This window comes from Solanum pennellii, chromosome 5 (assembly GCF_001406875.1).
Source record: "Solanum pennellii chromosome 5, SPENNV200".
Taxonomy (NCBI): Eukaryota; Viridiplantae; Streptophyta; class Magnoliopsida; order Solanales; family Solanaceae; genus Solanum; species Solanum pennellii.
In genome coordinates, this window is record NC_028641.1 from 9,422,363 (window position 1) to 9,441,654 (window position 19,292).

The following is a 19,292-nucleotide window of genomic DNA, read 5'->3' on the forward strand; positions in this document are numbered from 1 at the left end:
GGAGAAGAGAGGGAGAGCGACGGGGAGAGAGAAGGGCGGAGGGGAGCGTAGCGTCGCCGCCTCTGATGGTGGCGTCTTCGCCGGAGCACACAGAGAGGGAGGGGCGACGGCTCATTTTTTTTTGGAGAAGAGAGGGAGAGAAAAGGGAATAGATTTTAGGTTTAGTTATTTTGATAGATTAAAAGAAGGATTTGATCTCAATCATTGATCTAATTTGAAATGAAGGGCTAGGATTAAATCTAGGATTTATTTTTACGATGGATGGATGAGATGAAGTCTTAATATTAGATGGGACAAGATATGGAATGGCTAAAATTTCAATTAAATTGGCTAGAATTGAAATGAAAGAGTGGCTATGATTGTAATAAAATTTGAATTGGAGTGGCTAGAAGAAATTATAATAGAATAGGCTAGAACTTAAATAATTTTAAGGTAAGTGTAGGAATTACTATTTAATTAAAATACTACATTAAAATATTTTTATGTAATTGAAAATCATTTAAATTTTAAAAAAATTGAAATTCATTAATGATTTTAAAATATTTAATAATATTTACAATAATTTTATTAAGTGAACATACTAGAATATATAATTTTCAAGCAAAATTGATTAAAATTCTAAACTTTAAATAGATTTTAAAATACGTATTTAATCGAATAGTAATCCTAAAAAAATATCAAAGGTCGGTCAAAATTGGGTGTCAACAGTCATAGAAATTCAAAAGGTTTTCCCATTTCAGTCTATATATATACACACACACCATAAATCATTTTTATTAAAATTTTGCTTTATTCGATTGAGATGTATTTACTTTCTAGCCAATAATTAGTAATGTTCAAATAGTATTACCAGTGTACTTCTCATTTTTAATTTTCAAATTAGGATGAGCTCTCGTTTCTCGAATACAATAACCAACCCTATCAAAGAATTGATAGGGTATTTGTTGTGATAGATGATTGCATGATAATTGTAATCAAGGGGTGATCGATCATATCTGCAAATTCTAGATAAAATGTTAGCTTATAAATAGATAAAGTATGACCAATAATGATAAAATACGAGTTCTAAATAAATGACAAGAGGTGATTAGAAGCGTATTCGCTTTGAGATGCCCTCGTAGACTTTGGCTTAACTTGTTGAAGAATTGCAACCCATGTCCGAAGATTAAAGTCAACCTCCAATAGATATTATAGTATAAAGATATAATAATATAAGGAAAATGTCTGGTTTTAAGGAGAGTCTAAACGTCATTTTAAGGCGGACGAGCCTAAGTGTCATTTTAAGGCAGACGGCCTAAATATCTTATAAAGCGGACGAACATAAATGTCCTATGAGGCGGACGAGCCCAAATGTCGTTTTTTAGGCCGACGACCTAAATGTCCTTTTAAGGCGGACGAGCCTAAATGTCCTATGAGGCGGACGACCTAAATGTCCTATAAGATGGACAAGCCTAACTGTTGTTTTAAGGCGGACAGGCCTAAATATCTTATAAAGAGGACGAGCTTAAACGTTGCGTTATAAGGCGGACAAGCCTAGATGTCGCATTTTAAGGCGGACGAGCCTAAATGTCGCATTGTAAGACGGACGAGCCTAAATGTCGCATTGTAAGGCGGACGAGCCTAAATGTTGCGTTGTAAGGCGGATGAGCCTAGATGTCGCATTGTAAGGCGAACGAGCCTAAATGTCGCATTGTAAGGCGGACGAGCTTAAATGTCGCATTGTAAGGCGGACGAGCCTAAATATCGCATTGTAAGGAGGACGATCCTAGATGAAGAGACAGTAGGTCACAGTGGTGAGTTGAATCTGAAGATATCTTCATGGTAGCTTAGTAGCTGAAACGATAATGCGAGTAGCCAAGAATTTGTCGGAGCCTTCGTTTGTAAGCAAGTCACTCAGCTTTGCTTCTTGAATGATCCTTAGGGAAGGTATCTCTACTTCGGCGGGTATCACAACTTCAGTGCCGTATACTAAGAAGTAAGGTGTGGCCCCGGTGGAAGTTCTGATTGTGGTACGATACCTCAGCAATGCGAAAGGTAGCTTTTCCTGCCAGTGTTTGTAGTCAATCATCTTGCGCAATATCCTTTTGATGTTTTTGTTTGCTGGCTCAACAGCCCCGTTCATCTGTTGCCTGTATGCTGTAGAGTTTTGATGACTGATCTTGAACTTCTCACACATTGATCTCATTAGATCACTGTTTAGGTTGGTGACGTTGTCGGTGATGATTGACTCAGGAATTCCGAACCTACAAATAATGTTATTTTTTACGAAGTCATCCACAACTTTCTTTGTCACTGAGTTGTGGGAGGTGGCCTCAACCCACTTGGTGAAATATTCAATTGCGACAAGAATGAATCTGTGCCCGTTGGATGCTGTTGGCTCGATTGGACCAATGAAATCCATGCCCCATGCTGCGAACGACCAAGGTGAACTAGTGACATGGAGTTCGTTGGGGGGTACTCGAATCATATCTGCGTGATTCTGGCATTGACAACATTTCTTGACGTAGCAAATGCAGTCTGTCTCCATAGTTAGCCAATAATATCCTGATCTCATAATCTTCTTTGCTAATGTAAAACCGTTCATGTGAGGGCCACATGTGCCTGCATGTATCTCTTCGACCAGCCTGCGAGCCTCTCCTGCTTCGACGCATCTTAGCAGCCCCAAATCAGGAGTTCTCCTATAGAGGATTTCTCCATTTAAAATGAATTAGGTTGCTAACCTTCGAATTGTATGTTTTGTACATTTGTTGCATCTTTTGTGTATTCGACACTCTTCAAATATCCTCTAATGTCATCATAGCAGGGCTTTCCATCAGGCTCTTCCTCAACATGGAAACAATAAGCTGGTTGTTCATGTATGTAAATGTGAATAGGATCGATGTAATTGTGATCAGGGTGTCGAATCATGGAAGACAGAGTGGCTAAGGCGTCTGAGAATTCATTTTGGACCCTTGGTACATGTCTGAATTTTGTTTTGAAAAACCTTTTACATAGCCTATGCACGTACTCTAAATATGGTAACAACTTTTGAATTTTTGTTGCCCAATCACCTCGAACCTGATGGATCAATCGGTCTGAATCCCCTATTATTAGCATTTCCTGGACATCTAAGTCAATTGCCCGTTAGAGACCTAGTATGCAAGCTTCGTATTCGGCCATATTATTTGAGCAAAGGAATCTAAGTTTTGCTGATACCGGATAATGTTGCCCGGTGGGTGAGATCAAAACAGCCCCGATGCCGGATCCGTTCAGATTTTTAGCTCTACAAAGAACATTCTCCATCCATCATATTCTTCAGAAATGTCCTCTCCCACAAAGGCCACCTGTTCATCTGGGAAGTAGGTCTCAACAGCCTATAATTATCGTCTACTGGATTCTCTGCTATGTGGTCTGCTAATGCCTGTGCTTTCACTGCTTTTTGCGTGACATACACTATGTCGAACTCGCTCAACAATATCTTCCATTTTGCCAGTTTACCTGTGGGCATGGGCTTTTGAAAGATATACTTCAAAGGATCCATCCTTAAAATCAGATAAGTAGTATGCGATGAGAGGTAATGTCGTAACTTTTGGGCAACCCATGTTAGAGCACAACAGGTGCGCTCCAATTGAGAGTATCGGGCTTTGCACGATGTGAACTTCTTGCTTATGTAATATATTGCCTGTTTCTTTCTCCCTGTTTCATCATGTTGTACCAAGATGTAACTGAAAGCATTATCATGTACTGAAATATACAATAGTAATGGTCTACCTGACTCTGGTGGAACCAACACAGGAGGATTAGATAGATAGTCTTTGATCTTGTCAAATGCCTGTTGACATTCGCTTGTCCATTTCACCACAACATCCTTTTTTAACAGCTTTAAGATAGACTCACATATGACGGTAGATTGAGCTATGAAACGACTATTGTAGTTAAGTCGCCTTAAGAAACTCATACCTCTTTCTTGCTCTTTGGCAGGGGAAGGTCACGAATGGATTTGATCTTTAATTGGTCCAATTCTATACCTCGACGACTGACAATGAAACCTAAAATCTTTCCAGCAGGCACGCCAAAGACACATTCAGTTTCAGATTGTACTTGCGTAGCCTGGCAAAGAATTTTTGTAAGTCATCCAGATGATTTGAACTTTCCTTTGATTTGATGATGACGTCATCCACATAAACTTCAATTTCCTTATGGATCATGTCATGAAACAAAGTAGTTATTGCCTTCATGTACGTAGTCCCAGCGTTTATTAATCGAAAAGGCATCACCTTGTAGTTATAAACGCCCCACGGCGTGATGAAGGCAGATTTCTCAGCGTCGTCTTTGTGCATCTCAATTTGATGATAGCCGACAAAGCAATCCACAAATGATTGAGTTTCATGCCTAGCACAATTATCAATCAGTATGTGTATGTTTGGTAATGGAAAGTTATATTTAGGGCTAGCTTTATTGAGATCCCGATAATCCACACAAACTCTGACCTTGTCGTCTTTCTTGGGCACTGGAACGACATTTGCAAGCCAAGTTGGGTATTCTGTCACTTGGAGGATCCCATCATATAATTGCTTTGATATTTTTTCTTTGATTTTCAGACTCAACTCGGGCTTGTATTTTCTCAACTTCTGTTTTACCGGAGGACAGCTGGATCAGTGGGCAGTCGATGGGCTATGATTGAAGTACTTAGCCCTGTCATGTCTGCATAGGACCTTGCGAAAATGTCCTTATTCTCTATGAGAAACTCGGTATACTCTTTCTTGTCTTCTTTTGTCATATAGATGCTTACTCGGTTTTCTTGTATCACCTCTGCATTTCCCAAGTTCACCACTTCTGTCTCTACCAAGTTTTCCTCAACCCTTTTGATTAACTCCTCGGGAACCTTATTGTCTTCGACTTACTCTAAGTCATTAATGTTAAGTTGAGCAGTCTCATTGTATGCCATAGTCTCTGATTCAACATTTTTATAGTGGATTTTGCTTGTGAGAAAGAAAAAATAGCGAACAATTAAATATAAGGTAAAAATAGATGAACGGGGAAAAGAATTTTATTGGTAAAAATTTGAAAGTTTCATAAGTTCTCATTTGAAAACAATACAGGGGATGGGAATTAAAACGTTTATTGAAAACTCTTTTTATTTAAATTAAAACTTGATAGAAAACATCTCCAAGGCTACCCAGATGCTCGACGAGGTCTGGATGGAGTTAATGTCCAGTTGCTGACGCTGATCTTTGCCTCTCTGCTCCGCTAGGGCCCCTTTTCTCCTCCTCGTTGATCACGACGTTGCAAACTTTCCCCTCTTCTTTGGTCAGCCACAACCCCTTCAAGTCGTCTGAGATCTCATTAATAATGCCTCACATGAAACCTGCTGATCGAAATGATTGATGCAATGGCGGTATGGGTTTCTTCAATGGATAGTAGTACCCATCTCTAGGTTGTTGCCAATAGAGCCATTCTTCGGTAGTGTACTTATATCCCAAGCCAAAAGTGGTGGATTTTCGAACAGGTTGTATAGGTTCGACTATCCCTTGCAATTCAGCCCCCAAACCTTTCGCAAGCTCAAAACCGAACCAGGCCATCATATCTATGATTTCTTGGCTAAACCAAGGTTGTAATTCAATATTACCAACAAGCTCCACTGTATGGTACATTTCACCATCCATATGCTTTCTTCCTTCAATCATGTATACATGATGCCCTTTTTCTCTATGGACTACAACCTCTTAGTAATCCCATTCAAACTTCAAGCATTGGTGAAGAGTAGACGGGACCGCTCCAGCCATATGAATCCATGGACGACCCAACAATAAGTTATATGATGAAGGGATGTCCAAGATTTGGAAAGCTATTGGGAAAGTGACAGGAACAATGAGCATGTTCTAGGTTATCTCCCCAATAGTGCCTCTCTGAGATCCATCAAATGCCCTCACATTTATTTTCCACGTCTAAATTTTTGCACTATCCACGCCAAGCCTCGTCAGTTTTCTCAGAGGGCAAATGTTTAAACCTGAGACTGCATCAACTAATGCTTTGCTTATCACCTTATCCTGATACTGAACCGAAATGTATAGAGCTTTATTGTGGGTTGTTCCTTCAAGTGGCAGCTCATCTTTGTGAAAAGATATTTTGTAAGCCTCAAAGACCTGCCCACCATTTGGGCTACCTCTCTATGAGTGATGTTAGATGGGACATAAGCTTCACCAAGGATCTTCAGAAGGGCATTCCGATGAGTTTCGGAAGATTGAAGTAACGCCAGGATTGATACTTGGGATGGGGTTTTACTCAGCTGCTCAATGACAGAGTATTCTTTAGCTTGAACCTTTTTCCAGATACAGTGATCTTCAAGATCTACGACTGGTGCTTTGGATTTGCTAGAGCTTCCCTGAACCAAATTTTCAGAATTGTAAATTCTTCCAGATCTGGTGACCCTTGTTGCAACATAGGTCTCTTCCACTTTCATTTCCCTTTTCTTATAATCCCAAGCTACAGCATGCATATCACATTGTATTGGGGAAGATTCCCTATAGACAGTGAACGGTGGTCTGGGTGCGGCAACTTCTACTTCAAATGGGGTGAGTCTTTGCACCATTATCGGTGCTTGGGCGGTGGTAGTCATGGCTTCTTCTGTTTCGAGGGTCCAGATAGATTCTTCCCAATCCCAGACATCACCAACTTCTACCATGTTGATCTGGTGGTTAGGAAGAGGATTATTTGCAACATTCGGTGTAGGATCCTTGAGTTGGATGGTTTTTATATCAATCAACATTTGAACCTTATCCCTGAGGGCTCTGCAAACTTCGGTAATATGAGCCTTCATCCCAGAATGGTAGGCGCAGACTTTGTTAGGGTCGTACCACTTTGCACGAACATCCACAGGTAATGCAGGAATCGGGGAGACGTACCCAGCCTGTTTCAGTCTTTCATAAAGTTGTGTGATTGGTTCATCTAAAGGGGTAGAATTTTTTGTAGGTCTTCTTTCATAGGGAGGTCTATTTCGGTAATTTGGTGTCTGAGTGGGTGGTGGAGTTTGGAAGTGTGTTAGTTGGATATTATAGACAGGATATGAGGCATGCGAATATTGAGGGGGAGTGCTTTGGTAATATATTGGCATGGGTTGGGGAGATATAGCGGGTGGAGATAAGGGATGTTGAGGGTATGGGGTGTGAGGGTATGGGGATGGTGGTGGGTTTGTTGCCTTGTGCCTCAAAGGGGTCTTGGTTCCATGATCCATCATTACAGAACTTGTTTTCTTTCGATTTGCTATCATTCCACCAGATTGCAGAGCTTTGTTGGTTGCTTGCAAAGCCTCCAAGTTGATGATAGTCCCATTATTTATGCCTTCTTCAATTCTTTCTCCTAGTTTGATGATTTCAGCGAAACTCTTTTTAGCCACCAGCATCATTCGGTCATAGTATTGTGGTTCCTTGGCACGGATGAAGTAGTCTTTCATATGAGATTCCTCCATAGGGGGTCTGACCCTCGCCGCTTCAGACCTCCATCTTATGGCATATTATCTGAAGGATTCACTCGGTTTCTTCTTCAAATTTTGAATGTAAAACCAATCAGGTGCATTTTCTATATTAAAACCAAACATGTTCATGAAATCTGTTGCCATATCTACCCACTCTACTGCTCAATATACCATGCTAGGGCCTCCCCAGAAAGACTCCTCATAACCAACTTCATGAGTATCCTCTCGTCTCTTCCCACCCCTACAAGTTTGTCACATTACATTCGTAGGTGGGCTTTGGGATCCCCAATGCCATTGAACATCTCAAATTTTGGAAGCTTGTATCCTTCGGGCAGTTCTACATCAGGGTGCATGCACAGATCCTCATAGCTCAATCCTCCTAACCTCTTGTTTCCTTCAACATGCTGCACCCTGTTGGTCAAGCTATCTAATCTTTCAGTTAGGTTTTTTATCAGAATGTCCTTTTGGTGGGACTCTGATTCATGGAGGTCATGGGTCAAAGGGGCGATTTCCACGTATATTAGATTGAGGTTGTTGTTTCCAAGAGTATATGAGGGATTAGCATTTGGGGTTGTTTCTGGGAAGGTTGGCTTGGTTTGTTGATAATAGTGGTGGAATGGACAAGATCATTTTGAAGTTGTCCTCCCTCAGAAGCTTCGACCCTTTCATTGGTGCTGTTTTCGTCAACCATTTTACCTTTATCTTTGGAGCTTGCTCTTTTAGAAGAAGGAGTAGGGGGGGTCCCTTTGGATCGTTTATGTGCCAGGATGAAGGACAGATCAACCTTGGTAAATGGGAAAATAGAAGAATCAACAGAAAAGAGTTAGGGGGGTTACGATAATATCATAATAGCAACATGTTGTTTTGAGATAAACTCCCTAAATGCACAGGACCTCGTTGAGCCAGAGGTAGGCCTAAGCGACAGATAAGTGATGCACAATAATTAATACAAGGCTTATTTGCCAATTGGAGTTTAGAGTTAGACAATAAAACGGCTTTTAATTATTACATTGAAATAAATTCTGTTTATTACATCAATCTAGAGATAACTAAAGGTCTCGGGATAACGCATGGGGAATAAAGGAAAAAAACTTCAATTATGTTGCTCTCCAATGTTAGGCACAATTTGCTTCCTGATTTCTGGGGTAATGTCATAATCAGTGTTGAGAAGATTGCGAGCCCATCTTCTCTCCTTTTCATCACCAAAACCAGGAAGACATCCTTCTCTCAAATCTCTATGCTCTGCGTCTTCTAAAAGCCATACGTAATATTCAAGTGTGCAGAAGGGTCGGTGCTCTTGAACATCGATAGTTATCACATTCTCCCATTTTCGCAGTATAGTGTTCACTTGCGGTATTTCTGACCCAAAGTCATATCCATAGTGGCTCATGTGAGATCGCAGAGGTATCATTTGGATCTGTCCAAATTGTCGAAGGACTCGAAGTAGTGCGTATGGTTTCACACCGTTCAAACCGATAAGCTCGATAAAGTAAAGTTCATTTCCTCTTATGATGGCACACCGTGGCTTCAACCAATAATACCTCCATTGGATTTCAACGGCTGAATGCTCCCTTAGGTATGTGAACCAGTCCTCCGTTCCCACAGGGAGATAAAATATTTCATCCTTAGGCGATGGTTGATAATTTTGTTCCCCATAGTCCCTCTAACAATGTCTACTTTATTAGCTCTTTGCTAGAAATGTTCGATGGCCCAAACTTGCAGTCGAAAGTTGCACCCCTCAAGTATCTTTTGCCCTTGGTACATGCAGTCAAGGCTCTTAGAATTTCCGCAAGTATCATGGGGACTAAGGTCTTCCCACCTTGAGCCAACATACGAACCACGTAACACAAGCCAGTGTGGATCTTTCCTTTTTCTCTTAGAAAAACCAATAAGCCTAATAGGGTGACGGCGAATGCATTAAGACGATATCTTTCCCATTTTGCAGAAGAGCAAGCAAATTCTCTGTGAAAGGTTTGACGATCTTCCTCATCCCCAAAGCGTGAATATAAGAACTCTAAAAAAATCCAACCTTCTTTCAGACAAAGTAGACTTGGATTATGACGCATGCCCATTTGCTTCAGAAAAGATCTTGGACTTGGCTTGTGTGGAACAATCATTTCCCGCTCTTTGTACGCGAGACCCAGGAATCCTCCAACCTCTTCAATTGTTGGGGTTAGCTCAAAGTCCTTGAATTTGAAGACTAACCTTTCAGTGTCCCAGAATTTCAACAATGCCTTGATTAAATGACGATCTGACTCTACGGAGATCAAAGAAGTGAGGCCGCCTAACAGTTCATTTGCTTCTAACTCTCGATTTTTTTGAATACCTTCCCACCAAGTCTTCAAAATGGGATTAACTTTGACCACCATTTGCGTGTTGGGGAAATGAGGGTGAGCCATGACTCTACAAACAAAGTAACAAACGACTCCTAAACTCCATTTTGACAACGTTGGCTTGATTTAATTATTATGATCACGTTGACACATAAGTATGCAATTTGTCTAAGGGTTTTGGGGCCCTTTAGACGAGAGGGTGGCTAATAATTATGTGAATTCACACCAAGGGTCAAAACACCTAGGGCTTATGCAGCATGTATGACCTAACCAGGACTTCTAAGAGTTGGCTTGACACGGACTTGAAAAAGATTCTATGCGAGAGGCTCGTGGTTTTGCGGTAGTAAAACTATTCGTTACGTCCACGCATATACCGACTCTCTATAATGGGTATTTGAATAGAATTGGAGTAGTTGTGAGAGGTGAAACGACACAACATCACGAGAACAAAATAAAAAAAGGAAAAGGGTCCCAATTGGGGGAAGTATGAGCAGAATGCCAATTATCAAAGCAATAAACACTTAGAATTTAAATTGAAAAGCGGTAACGTATAGGCAGCTTATAAAACAATAAATAAATAAATAAGCATAAGTAAATAAAGGAAAGTAAACATATAAAGATATTAAAAATCATGCAAATAAGGAAAAAAGGTATGGCATTAAACATGTAAGTAAGCAAATAAGAGAAGAGGGAAGAGGTGAAATATGGTAATAAACAATTAAGGAAGAGGGAAGGGGTGAGACATTGAAAGAACACAGTAAATAAGGCAACAAAATGATAACTAAACATGATAAACATCTAGATAATAATGAAATAACCAATATAAAGTAAATCCCACATAAATAAGCATGAAACACATAATGGTAAGAACCTAATATTCCCCAGCGGAGTCGTCATTCTGTCGCGCTCCGTTTTTTTTTGTAAAAACGGGTTTTATGCACGACCTAACAACTCTTTTGGGATTTTGAGTTTGGAGTCGCCACCTAACGAATTAAGGCGTGTTAGGGAACCTATCTAACCTAACTAAGTCTAGCTAAGGTCAACGAGCCAGAGATCAGGGTAAGGGTTCAAATTACCTCGAGGGGAAGGTGTTAGGCATCCCTCGAGGTCCACAAATGTGGGTCCTGGCCGTATCTCATGCAATCTATGTGGGGGTTACAAGTAGCAAATAAGGTCACCTCATTTATTAGTTTATTTAAGCTTGCTAAGTGATAACAAATATAAAACAATTAAGACTATTTATTATTTTTATTAATTTAAACATGCAAGGCTAGGTGATAGTATTAAATAAACAATCAAGTTTATTTTTATTTATTTTAACATACGAGACTCTGTGTTAACTAAATCGAACAAATAGCTCATATTATTATTTTAATTAATATTTAAATATGCGAGTCTAAGTGATAAAAATATTAAACAATTGAAAAAAATTTATTATTATTTTTTAAATTAATTATTTAAGCATGGAAAACTAAGTGATAACAATAAATAAACATTAAATAAAAATTTAAAGATAAGCGATGGGATAGAAAAGAGGCAAACAAATAAGCAAACAATTTTATTATTTTTATTTTAATCTATCCAAATAAATTACTAAACAATTAAAATTACTTAAATTATTTATTATTTGAGCATACGAGCTATGTATTAAAATATTGATCAAATATTAAGCACTTAATGAAGAGATAAACAAAAGGCATAATATGCAATTGGACCTCGACTCCATCCAGACCTCGTCGAGCATCTGGGTAGCCTTGGAAGATGTTTTTTATCAAGTTTTAATTTAAATAAAAAGAGTTTTCAATAAACATTTTAATTCCCATCCCCTGTATTATTTTCAAATGAGAACTTATGAAAATTTCAAATTTTTATCAATAAAGTTCTTTTTTAATTGTTCGCTATTTTTTCTTTTTCACCAGCAAAATCCACTATAAAAATGTTGAATATGAGACTATGGCATACAATGAGAATGCTCAACTTAACATTAATGACTTAGAAGAAGTCGAAGACAATGAGATACCCGAGGAGTTAATCAAAAGGGTTGAGGAATTCGAGGAAAAACCCAATCCAAACTTGGTAGAGACAGAAATGGTGAATTTGGGAAATGCAGAGGTGATACAAGAAACCCGAGTAAGCATCCATATGACAAAAGAAGACAAGAAAGAGTATGTCGAGTTTCTCATAGAGAATAAGGACATTTTCGCATGGTCCTATGCAGACATGACAGGGCTAAGTACTTCAATCGTAGCCCATCGACTGCCCACTGATCCAGCATGTCCTCCGGTAAAACAGAAGCTGAGAAAATACAAGCCCGAGTTGAGTCTGAAAATCAAAGAAGAAGTATCAAAGCAATTAGATGTTGGGATCCTCCAAGTGACAGAATACCCAACTTGGCTTGCAAATGTCGTTCCAGTGCCCAAGAAAGACGACAAGGTCAGAGTTTGTGTGGATTATCGGGATCTCAATAAAGCTAGCCCTAAAGATAACTTTCCATTACCAAACATACAGATACTGATTGATAATTGTGCTAGGCATGAAACTCAATCATTTGTGGATTGCTTTGCCGGCTATCATCAAATCGAGATGCAGAAAGACAACGCTGAGAATTCTGCCTTCGTCACGCCGTGGGGCGTCTATAACTACAAGGTGATGCCTTTTGGATTAAAGAACGTTGGGGCTACGTACATGAGGGCAATGACTACTTTGTTTCATGACATGTTCCATAAGGAAATTGAAGTTTATGTGGATGACGTCATCATCAAATCAAAGGAAAGTTCAAGTCATCTGGATGACTTACGAAAATTCTTTGTCAGGCTACGCAAGTACAATCTGAAATTGAATCCGACAAAATGTGTCTTTGGCGTGCCTGCTGGAAAGATTTTAGGTTTCACTGTCAGTCGTCGAGGTATAGAATTGGACCCATCAAAGATCAAAGTCATTCGTGACCTTCCCCCACCAAAGAGCAAGAAGAAGGTAATGAGTTTCTTAGGGCGACTTAACTACATTAGTCGTTTCATAGCTCAGTCTACCGTCATATGTGAGCCTATCTTCAAGCTGTTAAAAAAGGATGTTGTGGTGAAATGGACAAGCGAATGTCAACAGACATTTGACAAGATCAAAGACTATCTATCCAATCCTCCTGTATTGGTTCCACCAGAGTCAGGCAGACCATTACTATTGTATATTTCAGTATTGGATAATGTTTTCAGTTGCATCTTGGGACAACACGATGAAACAGGGAGAAAGGAACAAGCAATATATTATATGATCAAGAAGTTCACATCGTGCGAAGGCCGATACTCTCTATTGGAACGCACTTGTTGTGCTCTAACATGGGTTGCCCAAAAGTTATGACATTACCTCTCATCGCATACTACTTATCTGATTTCAAGGATGGATCTTTTGAAGTATATCTTTCAAAAGCCCATGCGCACAGGTAAACTGGCAAAATGGCAGATATTGTTGGCAAAAGCAGTGAAAGCACATGCATTAGCAGACCACATGACAGAGAATCCAGTGGACGATGATTATAGGCCGTTGAAGACCTACTTCCCAGATGAACAGGTGGCCTTTGTCGGAGAGGACATTTCTGAAGAATATGATGGATGGAGAATGTTCTTTGATGGAGCTAAAAATCTGAGCGGGTCCGGCATCAGGACTATTTTGATCTCACCCACCGGGAAACGTTATCCGGTATCAGCAAAACTAAGATTCCTTTGCACAAATAATATGGCCGAATACGAAGCTTGCATACTAGGGCTCCGACGGGCGATTGACTTGGATGTCCAGGAACTGCTAATAATAGGGGATTCAGACCTATTGATCCATCAGGTTCGAGGTGATTGGGCAACGAAAAATCAAAAGTTGTTACCATATTTAGAGTGCTTGCATAGGCTATGTAAAAGGTTTGTCAAAACAGAATTCAGACATGTACCAAGGGTCCAAAATGAATTCGCAGACGCCTTAGACACTTTGTCTTCCATGATTCGACACCCTGATCACAATTACATCGATCCTATTCACATTTACATACATGAACAACCAGGTTATTGTTTCCATGTTGAGGAAGAGCCTGATGGAAAGACCTGGTACGATGCTATTAGAGGATATTTGAAGAGTGGCGAATACACAGAAGATGCAACAAATGTACAAAAGCGTACAATTCGAAGGTTAGCAACCCAATTCTTTTTAAGTGGAGAAACCCTCTATAGGAGAACTCCTGATTTGGGGCTGCTAAGATGCGTCGAAGCAGGAGAGGCTTGCAGGCTGGTCGAAGAGATACATGCAGGCACATGTGGCTCTCACATGAACGGTTTTACATTAGCAAAGAAGATTCTGAGATCAGGATATTATTGTCTAACTATGGAGATAGACTGCATTCGTTACGTCCAGAAATGTCGTCAATGTCAGAATCACGCAGATATGATTCGAGTACCCCCCAACGAACTCCATGTCACTAGTTCTCCTTGGCCATTCGCAGCATGGGGCATGGATGTCATTGGTCCAATCGAGCCAACAACATCCAACGGGCACAGATTCATTCTTGTCGCAATTGAATATTTCACCAAGTGGGTTGAGGTCACCTCCCACAACTCAGTGAAAAAGAAAGTTGTGGATGACTTAGTAAAAAATATCATTATTTGTAGGTTCGGAATTCCTGAGTCAATCATCACCGACAATGTCACCAACCTAAACAGTGATCTAATGAGATCAATGTGTGAGAAGTTCAAGATCAGTCATCAAAACTCTACAGCATACAGGCCACAGATGAATGGGGTTGTTGAGGCAGCAAACAAAAACATCAAAAGGATACTGCGCAAGATGATTGATAACCACAAACACTGGTAGGAAAAGCTACCTTTCGCATTGCTGGGGTATCGTACCACAATCAGAACTTCCACCAAGGCCACACCTTACTTCTTATTATACGGCACTGAAGCTGTGATACTTGCCGAAGTAGAGCTACCTTCCCTAAGGATCATTCAAGAAGCAAATCTGAGTGATGCTGACTGGATACAAGGTCGGGCAGAGAATTTGGCATTAATAGATGGAAGATTAATTAACGCCATTTGTCATGGTCAACTTTATCAGAATAGAATGGCCAGAGCTTTCAACAAGAAGGTTAAACCCAGACATTTATCACCTAGGCAACGAGTTTTGAAGCGGATTTTCCCAAATCAAGACAAAGCAAAGGGTAAATCTCACCAAACTCGCAAGGTCCGTACATAGTCTCTCAAGTACTGACAGGCAGGGCCCTCATACTTGCAGAAATGGATTGAGAAGTCTGGCCAAAACCTATCAATTCAGATTCTGTGAAAAATATTACATCTAGATATTTATTCATGCTTTTTGTAATTTGGAACTACGTCAGACCTGATTCCCGTCTAAGAGGGGATACGTAGGCGTTCCTATGGGGTTCGGTCTTATTATAAATAAAACTTTCATTTTCCCCTTCTATTGATAACTCAGGCAGAATTTTTGAGAGGGTCTCAAAAATTCCATCAAGATTTCTCCTTGCACGTCTTCATACTGGGACAGAATTTTTGAGTTAACTCAAAAATTTTCGCCAAAAGTATTTCTTATCAACAAGCAGTCAGCTTACAACGAAGATCAGAATGATAGCTCTACTTTTGAGTCAGATATTATAAAGTCTCAACCTATGCCATGGTCAAGGATTCGACATCAGCTTTTACTAAATGATAATTTCAACATCTTTCAAAGTCCTCTCCCTTTTTATGAAAAGCAGACGCCCGAAGAGGTGTGGATGGCGAGTCAAAGGAGAACACATCAGACGAAGCAGACCAACCTTCCCCCCATTTCTTAAACTCATGAATTTTCTTTGAATGTAGAGAGTACAGGCACCTACGCAAAAAAAGCTCCAATATCGCTCTGAGTACAAAAAATTGCAACTCGAAGGCACGTTTCCAACAAGAGGAATGCCCAAGCTACCGTTCGCCCTCAAGCAACTGCTGTGCTGGCAAATTACATTCTGCCCAATATTGCATCATTTGCACCTACGCTCGATATCGAATTATGCTCAAAGAACTGCATCATTATATTATGCTCGAGACCACACAAATGCATCATTGCATGTGCTCGATATTGCATGTGCCCGAATAAACGCATCATTGTATGTGCCCGATATTGCATGTGCCCGAAGAAACGCATCATTGCATGTTCCTGATAATGCATGTGCCCGAAGAAATGCATCATTGCATTGTGCCCGATAATGCATGTGCCAGAAGAAATGCATCATTGCATTGTGCCCGAGACTGCATTGCGTCTGAAGTTTGCATAAGCCTAAGATTGCATCATGCTCGAAATTTGCATATGCCCGAGTCAAATCAAGTCACAAGTATCAACAGATGCCAAAAAAAAAAACAGATACGTTCTTTTTACTCATTATTTATATCCCAAAGGCGTCATCCTCCAAAGGCATCATCTTTCATGGCCTGCGGACTTCATGTCATTGCCTGAGGACTTATTTTATGCTTACCATGTTCCTAAGGTATCTGTTGACACCCAATTTTTGCCTAACATTTTAAAAATTCGTAATTTTGAGGTTTTATTTATTTAATAGCTTAAAATAATTTTTTTATATAATTTTAAATAAGTTTATCGATAACTATCTTTACTTATCAAAATTTAGGACTTTTGTTAGTTAATTTTTAAATTGCATTTCACTTGTCATTAGTTACGTTCATTATATTATTTTAAAATTTCATTTTGTTTGTTACATTTGTTAATATTTATGTTGAATTTAGCACAGTCTAAAATTTAGTTAAATACAAAAAAATTTAGGAATTCTATTAACATAATTTTGGGCCACAATACTAAGCCCACAACTTGGGCACATAATTTTTAAATCCCTATATATAAAATTTTTGGCTAATTAGGTTGGGGGTGAAAAACTTTAGGGGTATTTTTTTTAATTTTTTAATTCTTTTATTGTTCATTTGTCACCGGAGTTTTGCCGGAATCCGGCAAGTCCACCATCCTCGCCGGAAATATTTTCCGGCGAGCCACCAAATCACTCCTATTCCTCCTCACTTAGCTCACCAGAAAACAACTCCCTAAAACCGTTTCTTTCACCCATTTCTCCTCCCAAACAACCATCAACGACTACTGGTAACAGCCACCTAAAACCTCCATTCCTCCTCATTTTTCGGTGGCCTTGCAGCTGTTTTCGTCGGCCTCTCTTGCTTTCATTTTCCGGCCAACCACAGAACCATCAGACCCACCTTCTTCCTTCACCTCTACAACAGATAATAACCAACAATCACCATCCAAAATGACCACCGAAAACCACCGGAAAAACGACCCCACTTCCAGATCATAGGGATCCGACCACTACATGTTCCTTTTCTTTCTCGATGTTTAACTTATTTTTCGCAGGATTCCACTCGAACCAGCAAGCTACAAGCTCCAAACCAGCAGCAACTCAGACAACAACTCCGACTCTTGTAGAACAAAGCCGGTAAAATCCATTAATGGCAGCCACAAATCAACAATACAACCAGGTGAGCGTCAAGGCTTTAAAAACAACAATCAAAACACATGAAACCAACTCCGACGGAGTAGGTAATCTTTCATATCCTTACCTTTTGTTTACCCTCTATGTTTTAGATCTGGCCGGAGGGTTGAAACTCCGGCCACTGTTAATTCGATGTTCATACTCCCTAGTAACTGTTTTTTTTATCTTTTCCGTTTCTTTCTCTGATTTCTTTGTCACCACCGGTAAGAATGAGAGTTGATATCCTTCAAATCATTTGTTAATGTTTTTCCTTTCCAGGTACATCTAGCCCATTTGGATGGGCTTAATAAAAGCAGTTTTAAAAAAGTACTTTTGAAAGTGCTGAAACTTATTTTTAAAATAAGCAGTTATGTGTTTGGATAAAAGTGCTGAAGTTGCTATGCCAAACGTGAAAAGGGAAAAATGGAAGAAAGAGATGTTAGGGTTATGTTGTAATTTGGAAATTGTATAAAAATATTAAAGGCAAAAAGATAAAAATGTGGTCAACTTAAAACAGCTTATAAGCTAAAAAAAAAGCACCCCTACACCAGCTTTTAACTTTTGGCTTAAAATAAGTTTTTTTAACTTAAAATAAGCTATTTTGAGTATTGCCAAACAGCTAAATAAGTCAAAAATCAACTTTTAAGTCAGTTTGACCAGCTTTTAAGCTGAGCCAAACAGGCTCTAAATGTGTAGCTTATTTGGCTGCAATTAATTAAAATTTGACTTTCTTTATTGTTATTCAAAATGACTTTATTTATTATGTTGTCATCATTTTGACTATTTAGTTTAGGCGGTGTTGAATTTTTTCTATTTATCTATATTGTTTTTTTACCAGTTATACATGTTGGTAGTGATTATTTTATTTTTTATTTTATTAATGTTGTTATGTTAATTAGCATTATTTAACTATTGCTATTTTTTCTACTTCATAATATTGTTGTTGGTATATTTATTGAACTTTTGGTCAGTTTCATATCTTCAGTTGATTGTGCATTTGTTTCATCTATTTATTATTTGCTTTCTGTTATTTAACTCCTTATTTTAGTCATTGTTAATTGTTGTTTATTTGTTTCTTGTAATTAAAATGTTACTAGTGGACTAATTTAGATTTTCTTAATCGTTTCTAATGAATTGCTTAGCTTAGTAATTTTTTTTGTGTTATTTTGTTGTAGATCATATCATGCTATTGCATTAGTTTGAACAAGTTAAATGGACAATGAAAAAACTCTCCGTCCGTTTTGGAGGCCTACTCAATATTAAAAGACGAAATTTTTTAGTTTAAGTTCATATAAATTGTTTGTTAAATTGTTAAAATGTTATAATGGTCAATGAAAAACTCTCCGTCGGTTTTTGAGGCCTACTCAATATTAAAAGACGGAAATTTTTGGTTTAAGTTCATATAAATTGTTTGTTAAAATGTTAAAATGGCCAATGAAAAAACTCTCCGTCGGTTTTGGAGGCCTACTCAATATTAAAAGACGAAAATTTTTAGTTTAAGTTCATATAAATTGTTTGTTAAAATGGCCAATAAAAAAACTCTCCGTCGATTTCGGAGGCCTACTCAATATTAAAAGACGGAATTTTTTAGTTTAAGTTCATATAAATTGTTTGTTAAAATGTTAAAATGGCCAATGAAAAAACTCTCCGTCGGTTTTGGAGGCCTACTCAATATTAAAAGACGGAAATTTTTAGTTTAAGTTCATATAAATTGTTTGTTAAAATGTTAAAATGGCCAATGAAAAAACTCTCCGTCGGTTTTGGAGGCCTACTCAATATTAAAAGATGGAAATTTTTAGTTTAAGTTCATATAAATTTTTTGTTAAATTGTTAAAATGGCCAATGAAAAAACTCTCCGTCGGTTTTGGAGGACTACTCAATATTAAAAGACGGAATTTTTTATGTTTAAGTTCATATAAATTGTTTGTTAAAATGTTAAAATGACCAATGAAAAAACTCTCCGTCGATTTTGGAGGCCTACTCAATATTAAAA

General features: G+C 38.7%; 1 protein-coding gene across 1 annotated transcript; it reads left to right on the forward strand.

The window, feature by feature from the left end:
- The first annotated feature begins 13,179 nt into the window (after nt 1-13,179).
- LOC107019279 lies at nt 13,180-17,607 on the forward strand. The gene is made up of 5 exons (XM_015219821.1): nt 13,180-14,562; nt 14,635-15,003; nt 15,636-15,757; nt 17,182-17,306; nt 17,579-17,607. Exons 1-5 carry the CDS (start codon nt 13,180-13,182, stop codon nt 17,605-17,607), a joined length of 2,028 nt encoding a protein of 675 aa, XP_015075307.1.
- The last annotated feature ends 1,685 nt before the right edge of the window (nt 17,608-19,292 follow it).

Coding starts and splice junctions, on each gene's coding strand:
- LOC107019279 (XM_015219821.1), top strand. CDS start 13,180: ATGGATCTTTTGAAGTATATCTTTCAAAAGCCCATGCGCACAGGTAAA. Junction 14,563..14,634: donor ACAGGCCACAGATGAATGGG/GTTGTTGAGGCA, acceptor AAACACTGGTAG/GAAAAGCTACCTTTCGCATT. Junction 15,758..17,181: donor TTCGCCCTCAAGCAACTGCT/GTGCTGGCAAAT, acceptor TATTTTTCGCAG/GATTCCACTCGAACCAGCAA.